Source organism: Zerene cesonia, chromosome 6 (assembly GCF_012273895.1).
Source record: "Zerene cesonia ecotype Mississippi chromosome 6, Zerene_cesonia_1.1, whole genome shotgun sequence".
Classification (NCBI taxonomy): Eukaryota; Metazoa; Arthropoda; class Insecta; order Lepidoptera; family Pieridae; genus Zerene; species Zerene cesonia.
This window is the reverse complement of record NC_052107.1, coordinates 2344326-2364936: the sequence shown is the minus strand read 5'-3', so window position 1 is coordinate 2364936 and position 20611 is coordinate 2344326. Positions and strand designations below refer to the sequence as shown.

At 30.3% G+C, this 20611-nt stretch overlaps 1 protein-coding gene across 2 annotated transcripts in view; it reads right to left on the bottom strand.

Annotated features, from left to right (window-relative positions):
• The window catches only part of LOC119840531, a 59969-nt gene that overhangs the window by 13918 nt on the left and 25440 nt on the right, over nucleotides 1-20611 (bottom strand). The window contains exons 1-2 of one of the 2 annotated variants that reach the window (XM_038367203.1): nucleotides 19090-19296; nucleotides 9298-9390 (exon numbers count right to left, since the gene is read on the bottom strand). In XM_038367203.1, the coding sequence (XP_038223131.1) occupies nucleotides 9298-9390; nucleotides 19090-19140 (144 nt within the window). In that variant the 5' untranslated portion in view covers nucleotides 19141-19296. Of the gene's footprint in view, nucleotides 1-9297; nucleotides 9391-19089; nucleotides 19297-20611 lie in introns of those variants that run through there. The other variant, XM_038367200.1, reaches the window with a different exon arrangement.

Sequence of the window (20611 nt, the reverse complement as noted above, 5' to 3'; positions counted from 1 at the left end):
GTTTGCAAAAATTTGAAATTTTACAGTTTTAGATGCACCATTTCGTATCAACTTTATCTTTAGTAAACACGATATGTTTGAGTAAAACTTTCTCGTAGTTTACTTTTATCTAAAGCCCGTCTAGTAGCGATCTTAGACGCAGTACATCAAGCAAATGTACCGTTGTGCTGTGAGGTAATGTAATGATAACGATGGTGTAATGTGACGCCCCTTATCATATTAAGTTGCTTCATACATTTCTTCCGACAACGCTCTTTCAAATAAATAACATATAGCTATAAACGTGAGATATACTTCTGTGTGTGAGATTTCTCGTAATAATTGTTCAATTTAAAGGTTATTGTAACTATTTAGAGGTTCTTTTTTTAAAGCCACGCCAATATAAATATTAAAACCATTACAAGAAGAACAATTTAATTCATAAATTCTAGTATCACATATATTGATTTACCATTATTGTTTACGCAAAGACGTAGAATATATGGCTCGAAAGAGAGGGTATTAAACTTGTCCAAATACTTAAAAATATACTGTTAACAAGTAAATTTAAAACTAATTCGATGTAAAATTCATCACATGTTTAGAATCACTACCCGGAGAATTAAGAAGACGAAAATATTTTTGCTGAATGTATAGCGAAATTAGCAATTTAATACGTGAAGAGCATAATATGCCAACACAGTCAACAACAAGTCTACGAAATAGCGGTATATTAAGTAAATGATCGAATAAACGTATGAGAAATAGAATTCTGGTGGTATAAGCTCTTAGCAAAGCATTTTATTTATCATTAGCGATATCATGAGGTTCTATTTTAGAAATTTCAGCGACTATGTGTACATAATATTAGCAAGGCAAACCCCTAGATGTATAGAATCGAAAACAAAAATTTTACCGCAAAAGAAAAATTTACTTCGGTTGCTGAAAATAAGACTGCTTATTGTAATGATAATTGGGCTTTTCTCCACATATTAACAACAGGATTACGAAAGAAAAATTAGGAGTTCTTAAAACGTTTATTAATATAAGACTACTTTCCAAATAAGATACGAGTACAATTCAGTTTATCACACATTGTGTCGAGGCTATAACCAATGAGGTTATATATTAACTACACAACTATTTCAACAAACGTTATTTACTTTTTTGTACATCAAATCATGTCCTTTTATTTAACACTTCGTTTCAATTTATTCATCAGTATTATACCATCGAATCTCATGTTGTGTGCCGCGTGCCACTTGCCCACTTGTCCGTTTCTCTCGAGACTGGTCGATCGAACTGCTTTCCGAATTATACGCGACACACTTATTTAAAGAAATTTTTGACAGATTAAAAGGCAATTTTTCCAAAAATTATTTACGATGCTCGTTGAATCTCTGGATGTACTTTCCTATCTAGTGCCTCCGGTTTTAATTTTAACGGTAAATTTATACACACAAAATGTTTTTTTTGTACAAAATTATTAGGTATTAAATAAATAAATATACAGACCAAACGCAATGTATGAGTCACATAAATCAATATAATAATATTATTTACATATATTATTCTATGACATTTCCCTCTCATTCGCACCATGTCAAAAAGATTTCATATCATATTCTTTTATAAAATATCGTTATTGAATAAAATTGGTCATGATTTTGCGATCTTCTTCGTCAATACGTCGCAGCGCGATAATTCTTAATTGGAAAATATTGAACATCAATTAATAGTTGAAGTAATATAACATTACGTTAATAATCTGACAACATCAACTAAGCATCGATTTAAGCCTCTTGACCAATCCAAAACTTGAAACCACAAAAGCTACATACAATAAAAAGCATACAGAGTTTTGAAATCACAGCTGAGTGGTAATTACAGGCATAATAGACACGCAAAGATAATGGCAAAGTAATTCGCATTCCGAGTGCGAGAACCAATCTATAAGCTTCACCGGTCACTGGCTGAAGGTCAGAGTGTACTACCTAGAAACCTCTAGCGCTAGAACACGCCTAGGAATTGATACATGCCAACTGAAGACTTGAATTATTATGTTACTGTACATATATATCATTGTATTAGTTATAAAACTATACTGGATAAAATACAGTTTGCTGTTGTATTGTGCAAATTATAATCGCACTAACATTATAAACGTGAAAGTTTGTTTGGATGTTTGTCCGTCAATCACTCTGAAACTACTGAACGGATTTTAATGAAATTTGGTATACAGACAGGGTAACACACTTTTCTAATTAGAAACAATTGCATGCATATTGTTAACAAATGACATCATCAATTATTATTATATTCGAAAAATAAAATAGATCTAGAAATCAAAAATGTTGTGTGGAAAAAAAATGATATTTAACATATCAAGGTTATTAATACATATATGCTTTACTATAAGTACCCGTTTGTAGCAAATTAATTATCCATGCATAAACATGAGAAGGTATCGTTTTATGATACTATAATGTCACATTCACACACCACTGCTAACAAATTGATTGCGTTATATGCAAATAACCGACAAGAAGTTATATCCCATTAGCAGTATATTATGTGCGCCAGTAACAAGCAATTTTACAGTTTCAGTGAGTTGTGTTGAATTCACGTTAGATAGACATATATTCTCAAAGTCTTGGAAATGTTAGTGTACAATATAGTTCTTTAAATTTGGCATGACAGGTACCCCCTACTTATACTAATATTTGTTTAATCGTTTTGTTTTTAGTTTCTATGTTAAATTTTATACGTTAACGTTAATTACTTATCACATACAATACACATCGCTAAAAACAAAATGTTTTCTTGAAATTCATAAATAAAGAGATTAGCGATTATCAAAGTATAAAGATTTATTGAATGAAACATTTCGAACAATGCAATGTAATAAAATCAAGATTAATGGTTCGGTTCTTAACTTACATGTTCATATTAATACAATATGCAATGAAGTGTGATAAATGTTATTGACGTGAAGTTTTCCAACTGCTATATATTTCTATTATAAAAAACGTTACTATAACAACAATATGGACGAAACATCGTAGCGAAAAACTTATTTCTAGGTATTTATTAAATTACAATGCATGAAACTGCATTGCTGAATTCATTTGACCGAGTGATAAAAAGAAAATGTCATTTAATAAAAGAATCGTAGTCAATCATATTTATAAGAAGCTTTCCTCATGCGTGGAGGTAACTGCACCACAATATGTGATAAGAATAACCCAAATGAAGTAGGTAAAATGACTTGATTATAACATTTGAATATATTGGACAGCTTTGTCTCACTTATATTAGTCCATTTCCGCCTACGCTATGCGCAATTATATTAACTACAGCGTAGACAATTTATTTTGTTATAGTTACGTTCTTACAATTTATATTCTAGAATAATCATTATTCTCGTGTCTTCTTTTAGACTTAAATAAATTATTATTATTATTTCAGAATATTACAAGTAATGCAATCAATTTAACCACATGTCAATAATTGTACAACTGTGACAAATCTAAAATAAAAATATCCTATCTATCTGAATTTATCGAAGTTAGGATTCGTTAAAGGATTCACACACTCAAAGTATAAAATTACCCATATATTCTACCAATCTATGGTTTATTCATAAGTACTGAAAGCATTACCTATACGTTTCTTCTGGCCAATCATGTAAACTACATAATTAAAAAGGATTTTTTCTCAATAACAACCACAAATCTTTATTAAAACATAATATAATACTAAATTAAAATGTAAAAATCTACCCACGCAATGCCCACTCTTTGTTGTCTATGAAAGGGCTTAACATCGGTTTAAATCAGGTGAAATTTATGTTATATCGTAATGTAATCGATATGTTAATGGATTATGAAAGTGGCAGGCGCCGAAGTGTCGGGAAGTAGTCCCGCGACTACTATATAATCATTTTCCAGGAAAATTTCTTAATAGCCAATAAAATGATACGATAATACTATGATAAGAACGTCATTTTTTCATAATTCTGTTATGAAGCGCTTAAACACGATCGTCCCTACTGGTAAGTGAAAATGTGGTCAAAAGATAGAGCGCACTTCACTAGAAGGCACCCGTTAGTACACTATACATTATACTACATCAAAAGAGGTATTATACTAGGATTGTGTTTAAAATTTATAAGAAGAGAAAATCATAATATGAATTCAATTCATCCGATGTGAGGTATTAACACATATAACAATAAATAGGAATGAACATAAATTGGATGTAGGTTGAAAATCAGATAAAACGCGAAATCTTGTTAACCACGTATTAACCGGTACACATAAATTACTTTGTTATATTAATTAAAATGGTGGGCAACAAATTGGGTGCATGTTTTAGTAATTACATCTGGTAGAAGTGGGTGGGCCCACGGTCAACCGTGGCGTGGGATCAAATGCTGTGTCTTTATGCTTTAATTGTGAAAAGTACTGCCATATTGTTGTAGTAAAATAGAGTTATAGTGGTATCTTATAAATGTAGCAACTTTATCTGAATGAGTTTCTTAAGACCTCTCTAATATGAGAAGGAACTTTGTTAAATATTAAGGATCTTATGACTTCTTCATCAAAGATACCAGATGGATTGTTAATACTAACTGAACGGGTGTAATCTTAACAGATTTTAGTATATCGCGGGTGTGGCAAGCGAATTTTCGAAAGTCTTTGAATGCAGTTTTCTTTTTTCTTTAAATAATAAATGTTTTCTTTGTGTAACATTTTCTATTCACAGAATTAAGAGTACTTTCCATTCGGGTGTCATTACACTTTAAGAAGCTAAAAATAAATCATCAAACTAAAAGTAAAATCTATGTTTAAATAATATTCTTATCATTGTCGTATTATATAAGCCTGAAACAAATAATCAGTGATTTATTTGAATTGTTATGAATCTCTTTGTCACTGCTTTAGTTGATATAAACCTATCACCTCTTCTGTTTGCTTATCTACACTTTGAAAGCCTGGTAGAGACGATGTACTTTTAAACTGTATAATTTTCTTCAACATTATTTTGTAAATAAATGACATTACAAATCATAATGTTATATAGTTCTACTATAAGAGAGAGGTAAACTCCGTTTTTCCGATTTCGTTTTTCTCAATAATGTATAAAGTTGTACATTTCTTAAGCCCTCTTTAAAACTATGCCCATATATAAGGATACTTTTAAATCACTTTTATAATATCGTGTTATTAGTAACCTTTCCACTTCCACCTCTGGCTCGTTACCGATCAATCATGGCACGTCACAAATTATTCATAATCGGTCAGTGGCTGAGACTGGATTTTAGTATACAGATCTATAGTGGATGTAGATCACGAAATGCTGCCCGTAAACAAGACCAAAACCGGTCCACTGCAGCTGCGCGTGCGCACTAATCTATATAATGTGTATTGTAGACACCTACTTCGGTTATAGCGTAAGACGGAGACATTAAACTACAATGTTTTGAATTGTGACGTTACATTTATAAGAAAGATGCGAGAAATGGAATGCTAAATATGGCCAACTAGCGTTTATATTACCTTAATATAAAAGGAAAGTACTAAAAAGTAGATTGATTCAAAGTACGCTTAAAGTATTCTTTGTCTTTTTATTAAAATCAGCCCATGAACAACACCTTTCAATAGATATTATATGAAATTGCCTCCCTTTACAATTTCTAAAATATCTTTTTACTCTCCGGTAAATGAATATCATAATTATCTGATGATAAAGTACTGACTTTTATCAATAACCTATCAGATTGCATCACGGAGCTTGCGTGATCTACAAACGATTACATATAACTCTACGTATATATTATCTATGTTCTATTACGTGCCTCACTTCATATTAACTGTAACAAGAGTGGATAGTATATAAACTGTAAAAAAAGAATCTTTAATTGATTCATGCTTTTTATCTTCGGAACCAGATAGATAAATCGTTTATTTAAAGTCTGTCTTGTAATAAGTATTTTCTCGCAAAAGCTAGAAATATCTACGTGATTGAGATTTATTTCCACTAAACATTTTTATAACCTTTCTGTTAATATACTACAAATGAGTATAGTATAGTTTTAACAACAGCAACCGATAGTTTTTTTATCGATATCATAAAAGACAATAAATTGGCGCTATTAATAATTTACGAAGCTATATCTAGAGTAATTTTACAAGCGGCGTTTACGTTTACGACAAAAATGTGTCTAGACAGTAAATAGTGTCGAAATACCTAACCATAAGTAAGATAGATGCATAACGAAAACTAAAATGAAATAACAATTTCAAAGTAACATACCTCTCTATATAACAGAATTTTGTGTAGTTCTATACCGACTTTTAGAATAAGACCAGTCCATACTAGATATTATACATTATAAATAAAGTTTATTTAACTAAACTAATCTTCTATCATCATAAATAGTAATAAACAAATGATAAATTGACCATTTGATTGATTGATATTTATCTTCTACAAAGTACTATTATCTAAATCATATAATTTTTTTAGTACTAAATAAAATGGCATATAAATATGCGTTATTGTGTCGTAAATAACATTATACAATTTTGTAACTAATTCTTAGAAATTATTAGACCTAGTACGCACATAGCACGTAGTTACTTAGAAAAATGTTAAGTCATATTCATAATTCATTTTATCACAATTGTTGCTTACTGAATATTTATTACTAGCTATCCATATTAATAAAATTCTTTAACGAATAGTGGTATGTTGTTTGTGTTTATATATATATATATATATATATATATATATATATATATATATATATATATATATATATATATATATATATATATATATATATATATATATATATATATATATATATATATATATATATATATGTGTGTGTATATATTTTGTACACTATGTCTCGTTGTGTATGAATTTGTAATTAAATTCAAATTTAAAAGCAAAACCAAGAAATGCGATAACTCTAGAAGAATAATCGTATTTAGAGAGATCCCTGTTCTCATAGGTGGCCTATGTCCATGCAATATATTGTCCATTATGAATACAATAAGTAAATCGATATAGAGCTAAAACCAATACTTTTCATTGAAATCGTTCAAACAATTGACCAGTACTACAAATACGGAGGTCAATGTAGCTAAGCATTGTGTAATCTTTAGCCACAGCTAATCTTAACTCGTTTGCAAGACAAATTCAATTTTTAACGCACGGTTTAATAGCACCCAACAGTTACAGTCTGCCAAAATAACGGAGCTAAATGTAAATAAACATGCTAGTGTTCAAAAATATATCTTTCATCTTATTTAGAATGTCGAAACAGTGTAAAGGCTAGCTGAATATGTTTATTTTAATATGAACTCATTCGTCTGTTTATTAGCTAACGCAATTGTTAACATTTCAATTAAATGTTTCTGTTTTAATTATTTTCATAACTTTTTAATCAGAATAAGGTAATTACATTGTTTGGTTGTGTATGTTAGAAATTAGTTTAAAGCTAAAAATTCTGCTACGATTATTATTTCACTTTACGGTCGCTATTTCTAAACGAAATTTGCAATTCATGTCAATTTCACAGCCATGAAGTCAATTTAAAATCGAGTGTAGTTTTTTTTTCTTCGGACATTATGGAATTTTATTACATGATTTACAGTCAATAAAACCCTTCTATGTCATTTTTAAAAGAAAATGAAATAAATTAGGTTTGTTCAGAACGCTTTCCAACCGTATTTATGGTGAGCTTTGGAAAGATAAAGCCTTTGAAACCTTAGACGTAAAGATTTCTTTATCACACAGCTCTAACAAAGGACTATAAAGCGAGCAAGGTAAAGGACTAAGCTATAGCTATCTACAGCTAAATCACGACACACTTCTATAAAACCAGTCTACTTTAATGCGAATAACGTCGCGAATCGCGTAATAGAGGAGCTATTTTAAGAGGAACACGCTCACGTAATTACATCCATGAAAAAGTTGATGCAATTTCAAATTGTTAGATGAACTCTGGTGTAAGAAAAGTTAAGTAGATGTAATTTAATGCTTGTGTAAATCTGTGAGGTTTATTTATAGTGCGATAGAATCGAGAGTTGTTTATGCTCGCCTGGTAATTTCATTTTATTTTCTTTGTTAATATTATAGCACGAATTGTTTTCGTTCTATCTATCTTTAATCAAAAATAGTTTATGTTTAACTGCACGATAAATAATATTTATATCACTCCTATTTTATAAGTATTCTAGTGGTTTGCGGTGAGATTGCCGTACAATACATTGCGCTAAAAAAACTTTCATTTATCATTGCCGAAAGAGCGCAGAAAGGATCCAACATAGCGTGTAATATAATACTTTCCACACGTGTAAAACCAAAAAGTTTTTATATACGATATTCCCTTTATCTCAAGTTTGTGGGATGATAATTAATTAAACCAAGGTAAAGTCTGGAAAGGCTTATACACATCTTTATTATATTGTCTGCATACGTATTCATTTAATTTTATGAGATTATTAAGAAAAGAGATTTCATTATTCATACTTCATACTTAGTTTTCATCCTAAACCATCTCGAGTAGAGCCGCGACGGTCTGTAGTAATATAATTCTTTGGAACAGCTACGCATCCTCACCGATAACTAAAATAACTTAACAATGCATTCAGTCGATAAAAGTTTTTAGAATCCTTTTATTTAGCAACGTCATCGTTTTGTACTCGCGACGTGTCGAAAGTTGTTCATGATTGGGGTCGAGCTATCGAGCTCCAGCCTGGTAAACAGCGTATTGTTCGAGAGGTCACGTTTGCCTGACGTGGTCGAGGCCACGCGGGTGAAATATAAAAAGACATATTCTAATAACTATCTATGTACTGGTACAACAAATATTGAGATAACCTTTTAGCTTATTAGTTTTAAAATGCTTTTAAAACGTTGCGTTTTAGAATAGGATGGAATTGATCTAAATGGTGATGAATTTGATGACGTCTTTTTCAATTTTTTTTTTTTATTATCAGTCACGCTTTTAAAGCTTATAGTATAATTAGATTTTGCTTTATTCATAGTTGTTTTGTCACGTGTACAGTGTTACAATTACCCTTATCAATGTTACACATAATTTCATGACACATTTTATATTGAGTTTGATATGAAGCAAATATTATTTGAATATTACACTTACTATATATTATACACATATATATTTGCACAAACAAGTGCCACTTGACAAAAACACCTTCTGGAATAATCTATTATTAACCTATTTCTATAACTAGGGCATATGGCCGTATGTGTTGTATTATAGATGCAATTACTTACCTTGAGGGCGCAAAAAATGCAGGATGGGCCGAGGCAAGCGTGGCCGGTCAACTCGCGAAAGCTTCTCCGGAAGATATCCAGATGCCATAACACCTGCAAGGGATTAAATTATTGTATACTTATTTCTTACAATTTCCTAACAATTTGGAACAACACGAGCTTAGTGGGACTAAGAATTTGAGAATAGTAGCTAGGGAATATTAAAAAAAAAACCAAGAACACGTTCCATTAAATCGCGTAAAGAAGTAAAAAAAATCACTAACAACAAAAAATGGGAAAACTAATATCTTCTATACATAAGCTTTTATTAGATACACATAATTCCAGGTGTTTCGTAAAAATATACTTATCTAGTCATAAATAAAATCAGACACAAGCTTTTAAGTACTCTATCACATATTAATTAATATATCACCCACGATACCGTACAAAAGAGGAATTAAATACCCACACATTAAGATAAACAAAATTGTAGTATCAATTATCTTATATCAATGTCATCAATTTGTTTCATTAACGAAATTTATAGCAGGTCATTGGTTCAGCGTATTCACTGTTACGTTTAAAATTGACACCCACCTGATTCGTATTAGCTGTGACGTTAAATATCACGTTTCGTACCATTGATAAAGTGAAAAGAAATCTCCTTTTTATTGATAATCTCACGTACCGTCACATTTTAAATGAATGGGCCATGAGAACGGAGTAATGGGAATTTAGTGCAATTTCAAAGAACATGTGCATGAGTATTAAGAAAGTGTGTAACAACTGAAACGTCAAATGGTATATAATTATTCGATCATAGCTAATTCAAGTGAACTTAATAATCTGTTTTAAAATATAATTAGTTTGGTAATTTGTAGCTATGTGCATTATAACAGTATTTAAAAAAAAAACAACAAAAAATTTCTATGAAATTGTTCTTATAATCCGGTTTTGAACATGGTTATACATAATTTCATGTATTTTTAAATAAACTCACAAAACGTTTCATTTCAATAATGTTGCAGGTATCACAGGTGTCTTATTTATTTGCCATACCACTATAAAATGTTACACCATCTAAGAAACGGTAGAATTATTTTGTTACTAAAACGAGAAGGCACGTTTCACGTCAGCTGCAAGCGACATATGACACAGCAAAAAATATGCATAACGTATTGACAGGTTATGCATCAACCTAGCCTATTTACGAGCTTTTTCTAAACATACGAATATTTAAGGAAGGTGTCCAACTGGGAAGTTTCTAAAAACTTGAATTTAAAATACTTGTTATTGTGATGCAATGTTTTGACGAATGCTATGTTATGTTATTTGGTATACAGCCTATATAAAACAGGCAATCAACATTTTATTTAGTTGTTCGAGTAAAATCAAACACAAGTAAATGTAATACATACATACATTTTGATTATTACACAATAAAACGTAGTGTGTAGTGTGTAATATAAAAATAATAAATGCTGAAATTAGAAATCAAACAAGGAGCCAAAACATAAAACTGTATCAAATATGTTGTACAATAATACGCCTACAAATTTCCTGCAACACCCACGTGAATGAATTCGTTTCATCAATTTTAAACCAGTTTATTCTTTTGCAAAAAAGTTTTAAAGGTTGGGTCATTTGAAGGATATGCAGAAATACCGTTTGTGGTAAAAACCACATTAATTTACATACCTATATATGTCAGGACATTAAATTAAATATGATTTTCTAGAATCATTTTACAAGCATAACTTGCATTACATCATTGTCAAAAATCATTCGTGGTCTATGTTTTGCAAAAACATTAAAATGAGATAAAAATTCGAGTAGGTTGGTAGAATTTAGAATAAAAGAATGATTTTATCTCAATTGCAGAAAACATTACAAGAGTCATGATATGTCACAAGAATCAGACCATTTTTGTCCTGACATTGCAATGCTGTAAAAGAGTACAAAACGTACGTTTGATTTTCTCCCCGTATTTTTGATTTGATGCCAAATAAAGTTATGTCTATATAAATTCTCTTTGCCTTGCTACTCACGAGTTTGCAATTTAATAATACCATCTTATATAATAGACTTCTATTCATAAATTGGGACTATTTTATATCAATCTCAAGCGGTCCGGAAGCCGGGGACTTCGTCCGTGGTATGTATTTTCTTCCCATAAAAACCTTCCATGTGCTTTATCAAAAACAATAAAAAGACTCATTTTTATTTATATAGATACAAGTCTGGTAAATAATCTTTCTATCTTTTATTGTACACATATTAACCTCATACAGATCAATATATTTCATGTGCTTAAGATATGCAGTTTTAATGATTGCATTCGTATATTATGTACGTGTATTATTATTGAAATTATTCATCAAAATGATCATAGCTTAGTTTGCACGTTTCACCTGCCGATGCCGATTGTTTTTGGCGTCTGGTCGACAGGTGCATGCAACTCGTTTCAGCAGATGCTCTAATGATAATACTCGCGATTCTTTTTTTCATATTGTAAATAACATTAATAGGACAGTACTATGGTATATTTATGTGATAACCACGCTATGAATAGATATTAAAATAATTAATGGTATGTGACAGCCAAAGTAGTTAACTTTGTGGTTATTTTCGCTGGACTTTTTTGCTTTTTTCCAGTTTAAGTGTTACAATTAGTGTGACAAATGGGACATGTTTTTAAAAAGAGTAATCACCGGTGTCTCTGGTTACATATTTAACACTTATTTATGTTTATTTACATAAATTTTGTGTGCAATTTAACTAATTTATCTCTGTTTTATATTTTGTAAGTGTGCAATAAAGAATAAATAAATAAATAAATAAATAATCTACCTATATATTCACTTTATTATTGAATACTTAATCCACACACACACACACACATTCATACACAATTTACAACAAATAATTATTTCTAATAGTTAGTCTCTTTCGCATAACAAAACTTTACTTATAGGTGAATTTGTCAAAGTATTTTTACCAGTTAATTTTAACTAAGAGTTTATACTTTCATCCTGAATAATCTTGTTTTGCTCCCATATAATTAATTATATAAATAACTATTAACAATCACAGATCTAAGATAGAAGTGAGTATTATACGTATAATTTAAATTTTCCACGTGGTTATAAAAACAAAGTACAAGATAAAACCCATTTAACCTCATCCGGATAACACAGGCTAGCGGAAGGATAACAGATGCATCCACCGGTAAAGCCTTACGGAACACAAATCTTATTACTATATAATATACTCTTATAGGACCAGGACATTATTAGACATTGATTTGTTTCGTGAACACATTGTAAATTTACATGTGGTTTTATGCTGTAATTTCACATGAAAATTGTTTATTTATTTTAAAAATGGGGCGTCTAGTTTCGGTTTAACGTTAGAATCATCATAATTATAGAGTTAAACGAGTGAAAATAGTTATTTGCTAGAATAGTTTAAACAGTAACCACGCAGAAGATATAATAAATGATTTGTTTTTTGCAAGTATTGTTAAAACTTGTTAAATAAAATGAATCGATAACCCGTATTGAAATTATTTCACGTAAATACATCCCGCATACACTGAAGGTGATAACAAATTCGAATTTTTAAATAACCAAATATTACAAAAGTCCTTAAAACAAATGTTTACTCAAACTATATTCCTTCTTTGAATGCTCTTTTATCGGCAACAATGACTTTATCAAAGGGCAAACGATCCCAAAAACATATTTAAACAACAATTTACACGTAAAATATGAAGTTATTTCTTTGTGTGCGTTAAAGTATCCCACATGTCTATATCATGTTTGTGTTAACACTAGGCTTTTGATTAGTGATTGAGTAGTATTATAAGTCAATAAGTACGTAATAGCATATGTTAATTGTTTATATATCGTGACTAAAAATTAATTTTAGAATATGGAAAATGTCACTACGATACAAGAGACATCAATAGCATTTTATAGTGACACCTATTCATTTAAGCTGAATAAAATTATGGATTCTCGGATTTCAATTTGTACTTAGATTACAAAAGATTTGAAAATTTATGAATAATTCATTAATATTTCCTATCATACAGTACCAAGCAAATTGAACATTTACGTTATAAAGTTAGCGCCAATTCATAAATTGTTCTATTCAAATATATCTTTTGAGATAATTTTTAGCTTTTGTAATACAATCGCACTGCGACTAATCTTTTCTATTTGTAGCATGTATATGATATTTCATTCGTTTGTACTTCTGTAAAAGGGAAATGTTACATTTGCCGCAACATAACCATGGTAAATAATTTCAAATCACGTGCATGTATGTACCATACATATAAAATGTGAGATGTTTAACGACTTGCGGCAGCAGCATAACGGTAGGCAACTACTACTCTAGCTTTAAGCGATTTTATAGCTTAAACACTGGGCTTAAGAGCCGTTTTACTGTTTTCGAAGAGAAAATGCTACTTATACAGTCTTCTGGTACTTTTATCTTTATTGCTGGTACACATAATTATTTATTTATTATCTTTACCACGTTGATAGAACGATATTGTTGAGAATTGCTTAAGGTGGACATTTGATGAAGTGGCACAAACAATGGTTTCCTACAACAGCAAAATGTATGTCATTTGTTTAAAATATATTGACTTTTTTAAATAATTTTAGTTTAATTAGTTCGTAGATATTATTCTTACATGGTTATTTGTGTTGTATATTTTTGCATTTAAATCACGATAACGATAATGAAATAATTGTATGGCAAGGTGTAATTACAGAACATCAATTAGGCAATTTCAATAGATAATGAAAAATAAAATTTAAAGGTATTGTTATTACGTTCAAATTGAATCAACAATTATTAATTAAAATCTGTTTAACAAAACATATACAATAGCAAACCGTCAAATGGTGTCAAAGCCTTATAGCACAGAATAATAAGTACAAGTATACTTATAGTTAGATTAAATTAAAAAACAGCAATATTTATTCTTATTAAAAACATGCAACTTGGTGAGTTTAGCCATAGAGTTTTGGTATATTGAAGATTTAATCAAAATATTCACATGAAAATCATTAATGGTTTCTCGCAAAAAACAAAAATTCTACGGGATAAAATATTTCAATCATAGTAATAAATTTTCCTCAGAATTCAACAAACACTCGAGCAAAAAGTATATTTACATATCTGTGCAATATTTACCTATAAACTGTAATTATATTTGCATAAATCATGCGAGAATTCACACGGCTTACGCCTACGCGTTCTTAGAATAAAGTAGGCATTCAGTCTTAATATAATACATCAGCATGATTGAATAATTTCAATATTTTTGATATTTATACAATAATTCCTTGACACTAATATTATAAACATGAAGCTATAAAGAATTTATAAATTTATTATGCCGTTACTTAATTCGAATATAATCCACTAAATACATATATATCCTTTTTATAGCACTATGATACTGAAATTTTAATTTGTTACTTTTTTTCACATACAGAATCCTTTAAAACAGTTGTTTTGTAATATATTTCCAATATAATTCAAAAAGTAGTCAATTGCGAGTCTTTACGATAGATCAAACGTATATCACACTTTTTACAAATTTCCCGCCATAAATCTTTCCAACGCCATTAGAAGTGACTGCTTATGCTGATTCGTTTCTTATATACTAAACTGCAATTAAAACATAACATAAGAACAAGATAAGGGTCAGTTTACACGTTTTTATTACGCTAGGGAGTGCAGTGATGCGATTATATTAATTTGTGAGTATATTTTCGATTTGACGCTACTTGGCTAACGTGGGAAGGGGATCAATTTCTTTGAGAATAATTTATGGTTATGTCTATGTGAGAAGTGTGTATAAAACTTCTTGAAGGAAATTTATTCATGAAATCTTATTTGAATATATTACTGGTTAATACACAGTATTTTACAGGTAACGAAAAATTTAAAGTATCCAACATACAGAGATTTAATGATGTAAGATTATAAATTAAACATATGATATTTCATTTGACTGAAAATGAACCAAATGATGTATCTACGATTTAAACAACGAACAAAAAGGAAACACTAATCAATAATAATCAAAGAATACATAAAAACCAAAATAAATCGACACATCTCTATTCTTTAATCTTTATTTTCATATCGAAACCAAAACATTCATAAACGGAAACTGATTTAAATCATAATATGGATAGCTCACTTCCCCTACGGAAGCGCCCAATATGTTTTGCATTTTGTGACGATTCAACGGTTTATACACGAAACTATTATGAATTCACCTTTCTTCTGTTATTATGAGAACATATCAATAAAAAAAAAATGTTCTTTATAGGTAAAAATTATCTAGTCACTAAATATTGTTATCACCTAAGCTAATGTTAACTAAAATCTTAAAGCAATTCTCAAAAATAAGCAAATTGATAAAATACATCCGTTGGATTCCCTTTGCTGGATTGTGTCTCAGTTTGGTAATTGTTAATCGCATGAATCACTAAACTGGTGAAAAATAAGCATGCTCTAGTTATTCCTAACAACCATTCAATATCAAGACACTGAACGTAAAGCTATTTACATTCAATTACATATACTAATTGCACGTGTTCACGACCGTCTCACATTCTAATTACATCTTTTGATCCTTATTTTCAGGGGATAAGGTCGAAAATTATTAGCCGGTAATGTTCACCGTGACAGTCACGCTTCAAAACACAAAAAACCAAAAGCTGGTAACATATGAGACTCGGAACTACTAATGGTTTGCCTTGTAACTGTAAAGTTGTTTGAGCCAACGTCTTGTTTAATATCAATTAGCTGATTGCTGGACTGTGACTAAAGAGTGTTAATTAATACATTAATAGAGTTAAATAAAAAAGACTTTAATTGATATAAAAGCGTCGATTATTCAATTTCTTGTAAGTGCAATAGAGCTGCATTCATTTAATCGCTTATTACGTTGCAAAACGAAGTCATTCATAATATCCAGTACCATGTTTAAGCACTGAATAAGTATTCAGCTAAGTAGCTGATAGTAGCAATTTTGGTACAAATAAGAACGTTTTTAAAACCCCCAGCCAATGATTACAAACTTGATATACACGTTTCTTTATAATATCATAAAGAGAACTGCATTTTAAAATGAGTAGGTGCAGGATATGAAGACAAAATGTCAAGCTCAAAATATACTTGTAAAATGATCATACAACATACACATTTTGTATATTTTGAAAGATTTAGCTATAAAACTTGAATTAAAGGCATGCCGACAGTAGTTACTGTATGTCGTTATGTATGCTTAGAAGTTAGAAGTCTTTGATTTAAATTTAGGGCTTTTCGCACGGTATTAATTAGTAGACAAATGAATGAAAACGACTGTTGGTAAATACACAGTTTAAGGTATTAACTTACATTAAATAATATAAGTAGGTAACGTGTAAAAATTTTGTCATTAAACATGACATGTCTTATTAAAATATGAAAATAGATTCTAAGAAAATAATGTATTCTGAAGTTGTCTTCCTGAAAATAAAAATCACGAGGATAAGAATAGCTCAAAATTACGGGAAGAAACTATTTATTTCGCCATTTGTACGTATCTGAAGCTAGCACGAGCAAAATGCATTGCACATCTTTATACGACTATTATCAATAGAGTTTGCTTTTGTTTCAATATTATGGGTATACTCGTAATACTTTGGACGTTTTGTCATCTATTTTAAGACTAGAATAAATAAAAATCAACAATAAACCCTTCAGATATACGAACTTTTCCAAGCACGAGTAATCAAAATGTTTATTAGCAATCAAGTACAACATGATATACGTGAACTGAAAGCCTCGTCTTAAATTCATAATTACGCCTATCTATTTCGTGTTGGTCTATAATTCAAACAAATCAAAAGTCGGGTGAAAGAGGCGAACGGCCGAAACCGGTTGCGTTGTGGTCACGTTCTCAGAACTGTTTTATCCTAGCTAATATACTTTTTACTCACATCTAATACACTAGAGCCATTAAATAACGATGGAATATTATTAAAGGCTCTAAGGACTAATGATTTTTATACTACATACGGATATGAACCTTAAAATAATCGCTTTAAAGTACTAATTAGTATGTTGTAGTAATGGTTATTAATTAACAAATATATGTTAATGGTATGTAGGTACTTCTTGTATGACAAATGACGCAAGATCGATTCAGAATAATTAAAGGTAATTTATAAGTATTATGATGGTGAATATGAGTTATATGAGATGGAACTAAGTATCTACGTTTAGATTAAAACCTCCTTATCGTCTTGTTCATTATGAGATGAATACGAATAGGCTGGAAATATATACTATAATAATAACCGTTAGTTTCCCGCCAAATTAGGTATACGCGTGACTAGGGACTCTAAACCTTAGTAAGTATAATATTATATTATCTGTGTCTACACAAACTTTTGAGAAATCCATGGTGATGTGAAAAACATATATTTACATATTTTTAGTGATTATTTACGTGTTAGTACGTAATATAGTGTACTAGGAATATAGTCGTGTACGTAAACGATTAATTACACTTCGTACTGTTATCATTACGTGACACTGTTACTAGAAATCTTATATAATCATGGGAATATTATAAATCTAATGCCGGATATTGCTTGATGTGGATGTCTATTACATTTACACAAACTCTAATAGAGAAAGGATTGAAAAATAACATTAGTCTATTTGTATATTATAAAAAAAATCAATGGATAATCCTGTAATTGAAAATTGTTTATATATTCAATAAGTGATTATCAAATCATACTAAGCCTCAATGTTTTTCGATTGACCGATTAGCTATAATCAAATGCAGCTTGATAAATCGTCTTCAACCTATAAAAAATTACGCATCATTGGGGTCCACTATCCGAAACGAGCCCTAAAGTTAAAAAGCCTTCACAAAGCTGGCTATAAAACGACGCATCCCCATAATTGGGGGGGCCGGCCAACCGTGGCTACCTGACCATGTACCTGTGTTCGAAATCCCGGTCTACAATTACACACAAACAACTACAGCAAAATATTATTATTCATTACATCCGTCTCTGTTTAACGCATTGAAAATGTAACGTCCTCTCTTTCTTTGATCGTTGATGTCTTTTGATTGCATGGATGACCCTTTTAGGAGAGTTGGCGTTGAATATATTTTTGTAAATTTTAACTGAATTTATAGATCTGTGGATGTTCTTGACTTACGCTTTTAATTTAGATAATTACATATACAATACTAATGTTTTTAATTAAACAGATAATGTAAATGTCACGTATTTATTTTGAAGAGCTTTATTTTATGATGCAATTGATTTACAAATGTATTTACTTTGCTAGACTATTAAACATTTTAAATACCATAACAAAATGAGATGGTTTTGTTATTTTAAACGAAACAAAAGCCGGGATGGTTCGGGAGGGGAAGAAAATCTGGATTCAAAAGCCTTCACGGACCGGTTCGGTCCGAGCCAAACTAGCCAACGCTGTATTTTAAATTTACTTTTAAATAAGCGTTGAAAACTACATATATTTCTCGTTATAACAGTACATACCTAAAGAGAGTAATTTAATAACATAAAGCCCTTTGAAAAGCAATTTCATGTTTACTTTACACTTAATATTTTCCTATTTTAGGATGTTTAACATAAATAATAAATAAACGCTCTCTGCTTTTCTTCGGTAAGACAATTACTCTATCGTAAGACCTTTTCATTCATAAATAAATCATAATTCATTATAATACAATTAACAACATACCTTCGCGCTATGAAAGAGAGCACTGTTCCGATTCACTTTCGCTTTTGTCATTTTAAATCCTTATCACAAGCACAGTTTAAGTCACAACACTAACATGTTGATGAAAATCCATAAATTTCTGGGAAAACACTCTACAGTCGTGTTTACAAAGTGAATCTACGTGGGAGTGTGATGCGCGTACGCTGTGGCGACGCTAACGCCGCGCGTGGTGGACCATCGAACTAATGTTTTCCACGGTTCAAATTGCAGCGTTCGAACTTCGAAGGCTTTTGAGCGGCCATTTTGTGTAAGCCCATGGATGAAGCCTGAGTATTGGAGAGCATGCAGATCAAATTTCGTAGCACTAACATTATGCACAGTTTGAATAGTAATTTCTTCATAAATACATATAATATATAACCATCTATCTATCAAACGAAATAGTGTAATCGGTTATGATCTCTGCATATTATGTCTACAATTATTACAAATAAATTTATGTGATATTATATTTTCTAAGACTCCAATAAAAGTTCCTTCATAAAATACAATATTATTAATTAAAATCTACTTTAAAAGTAATTCGAGATTTTTTTCCGTGTAATATTCGTCATTGTTAGTTGAACAGTGTTGATAAGGCACATCCCTGTATGCAAAAAAATACAACTAAACATTTTTTGTACCTTGATGGCAGGTGTGGTAAATGAAAACTTTTGTCGGTGATCTTGCGAGGGGAGATCCTGGCTTTACAGGCAAAATGATAGTAAAAAAGATATCAAGTTCATAATAACGCACCTTGCGATTTCGTGATAAGTAACGTTAAATGAATTCATTATATATCTGAAATGTAACTCCTACAAAATATTTCTATTTACTTTTTATATAACAACTGTACCACTGTAGCCAACTAGTCTACATATTTCACAAATGATATAAATATATGCGTCGAAGGAAACCTTACCTACACGAAAAAATATACAAAACCGGCATTATTTATTCAATTACAGACTAAGAAGGATTTCGAGTTAAAAATTTTGTTTCTAATACAGAATTCCAGTGTTTATTATTCGAATTTTTTCATCATAATAGACGTACAGGCTAATCGAGAACCTTCTTCGTTTTTGAGACCATGAGAAAAAAATATATTGATCTGGTTCAACAATAAATATTGCATTATTCATGAGTTGTTCATACGAACTTGCTACTATACATAATTTAGGTAACTCAAAATAATTACTGTTACGAACTATGTATAAAGCTAGATCGAGTCTCCGATGTTCTTACTCAAAGAAATACTATAACAATTTTATGGATAAAAAAAATTGTAACAGTTTTTTATATAATTATAACAACAAAGCATTTGTTATTAGTTTAACCATTTAAAGGGACGTCAACATAGCTAGTGTCTGTTTAAATTTACTAGGCCTACTATAGTGGTCAAGCCCAATAACCAAAAAAACACGTACGTCAAAACCGGTTTTAATATCTTTCCCGCCAACAAAGGCACAACCATGGAACAACCAACGAAAGCTATGGTATTACC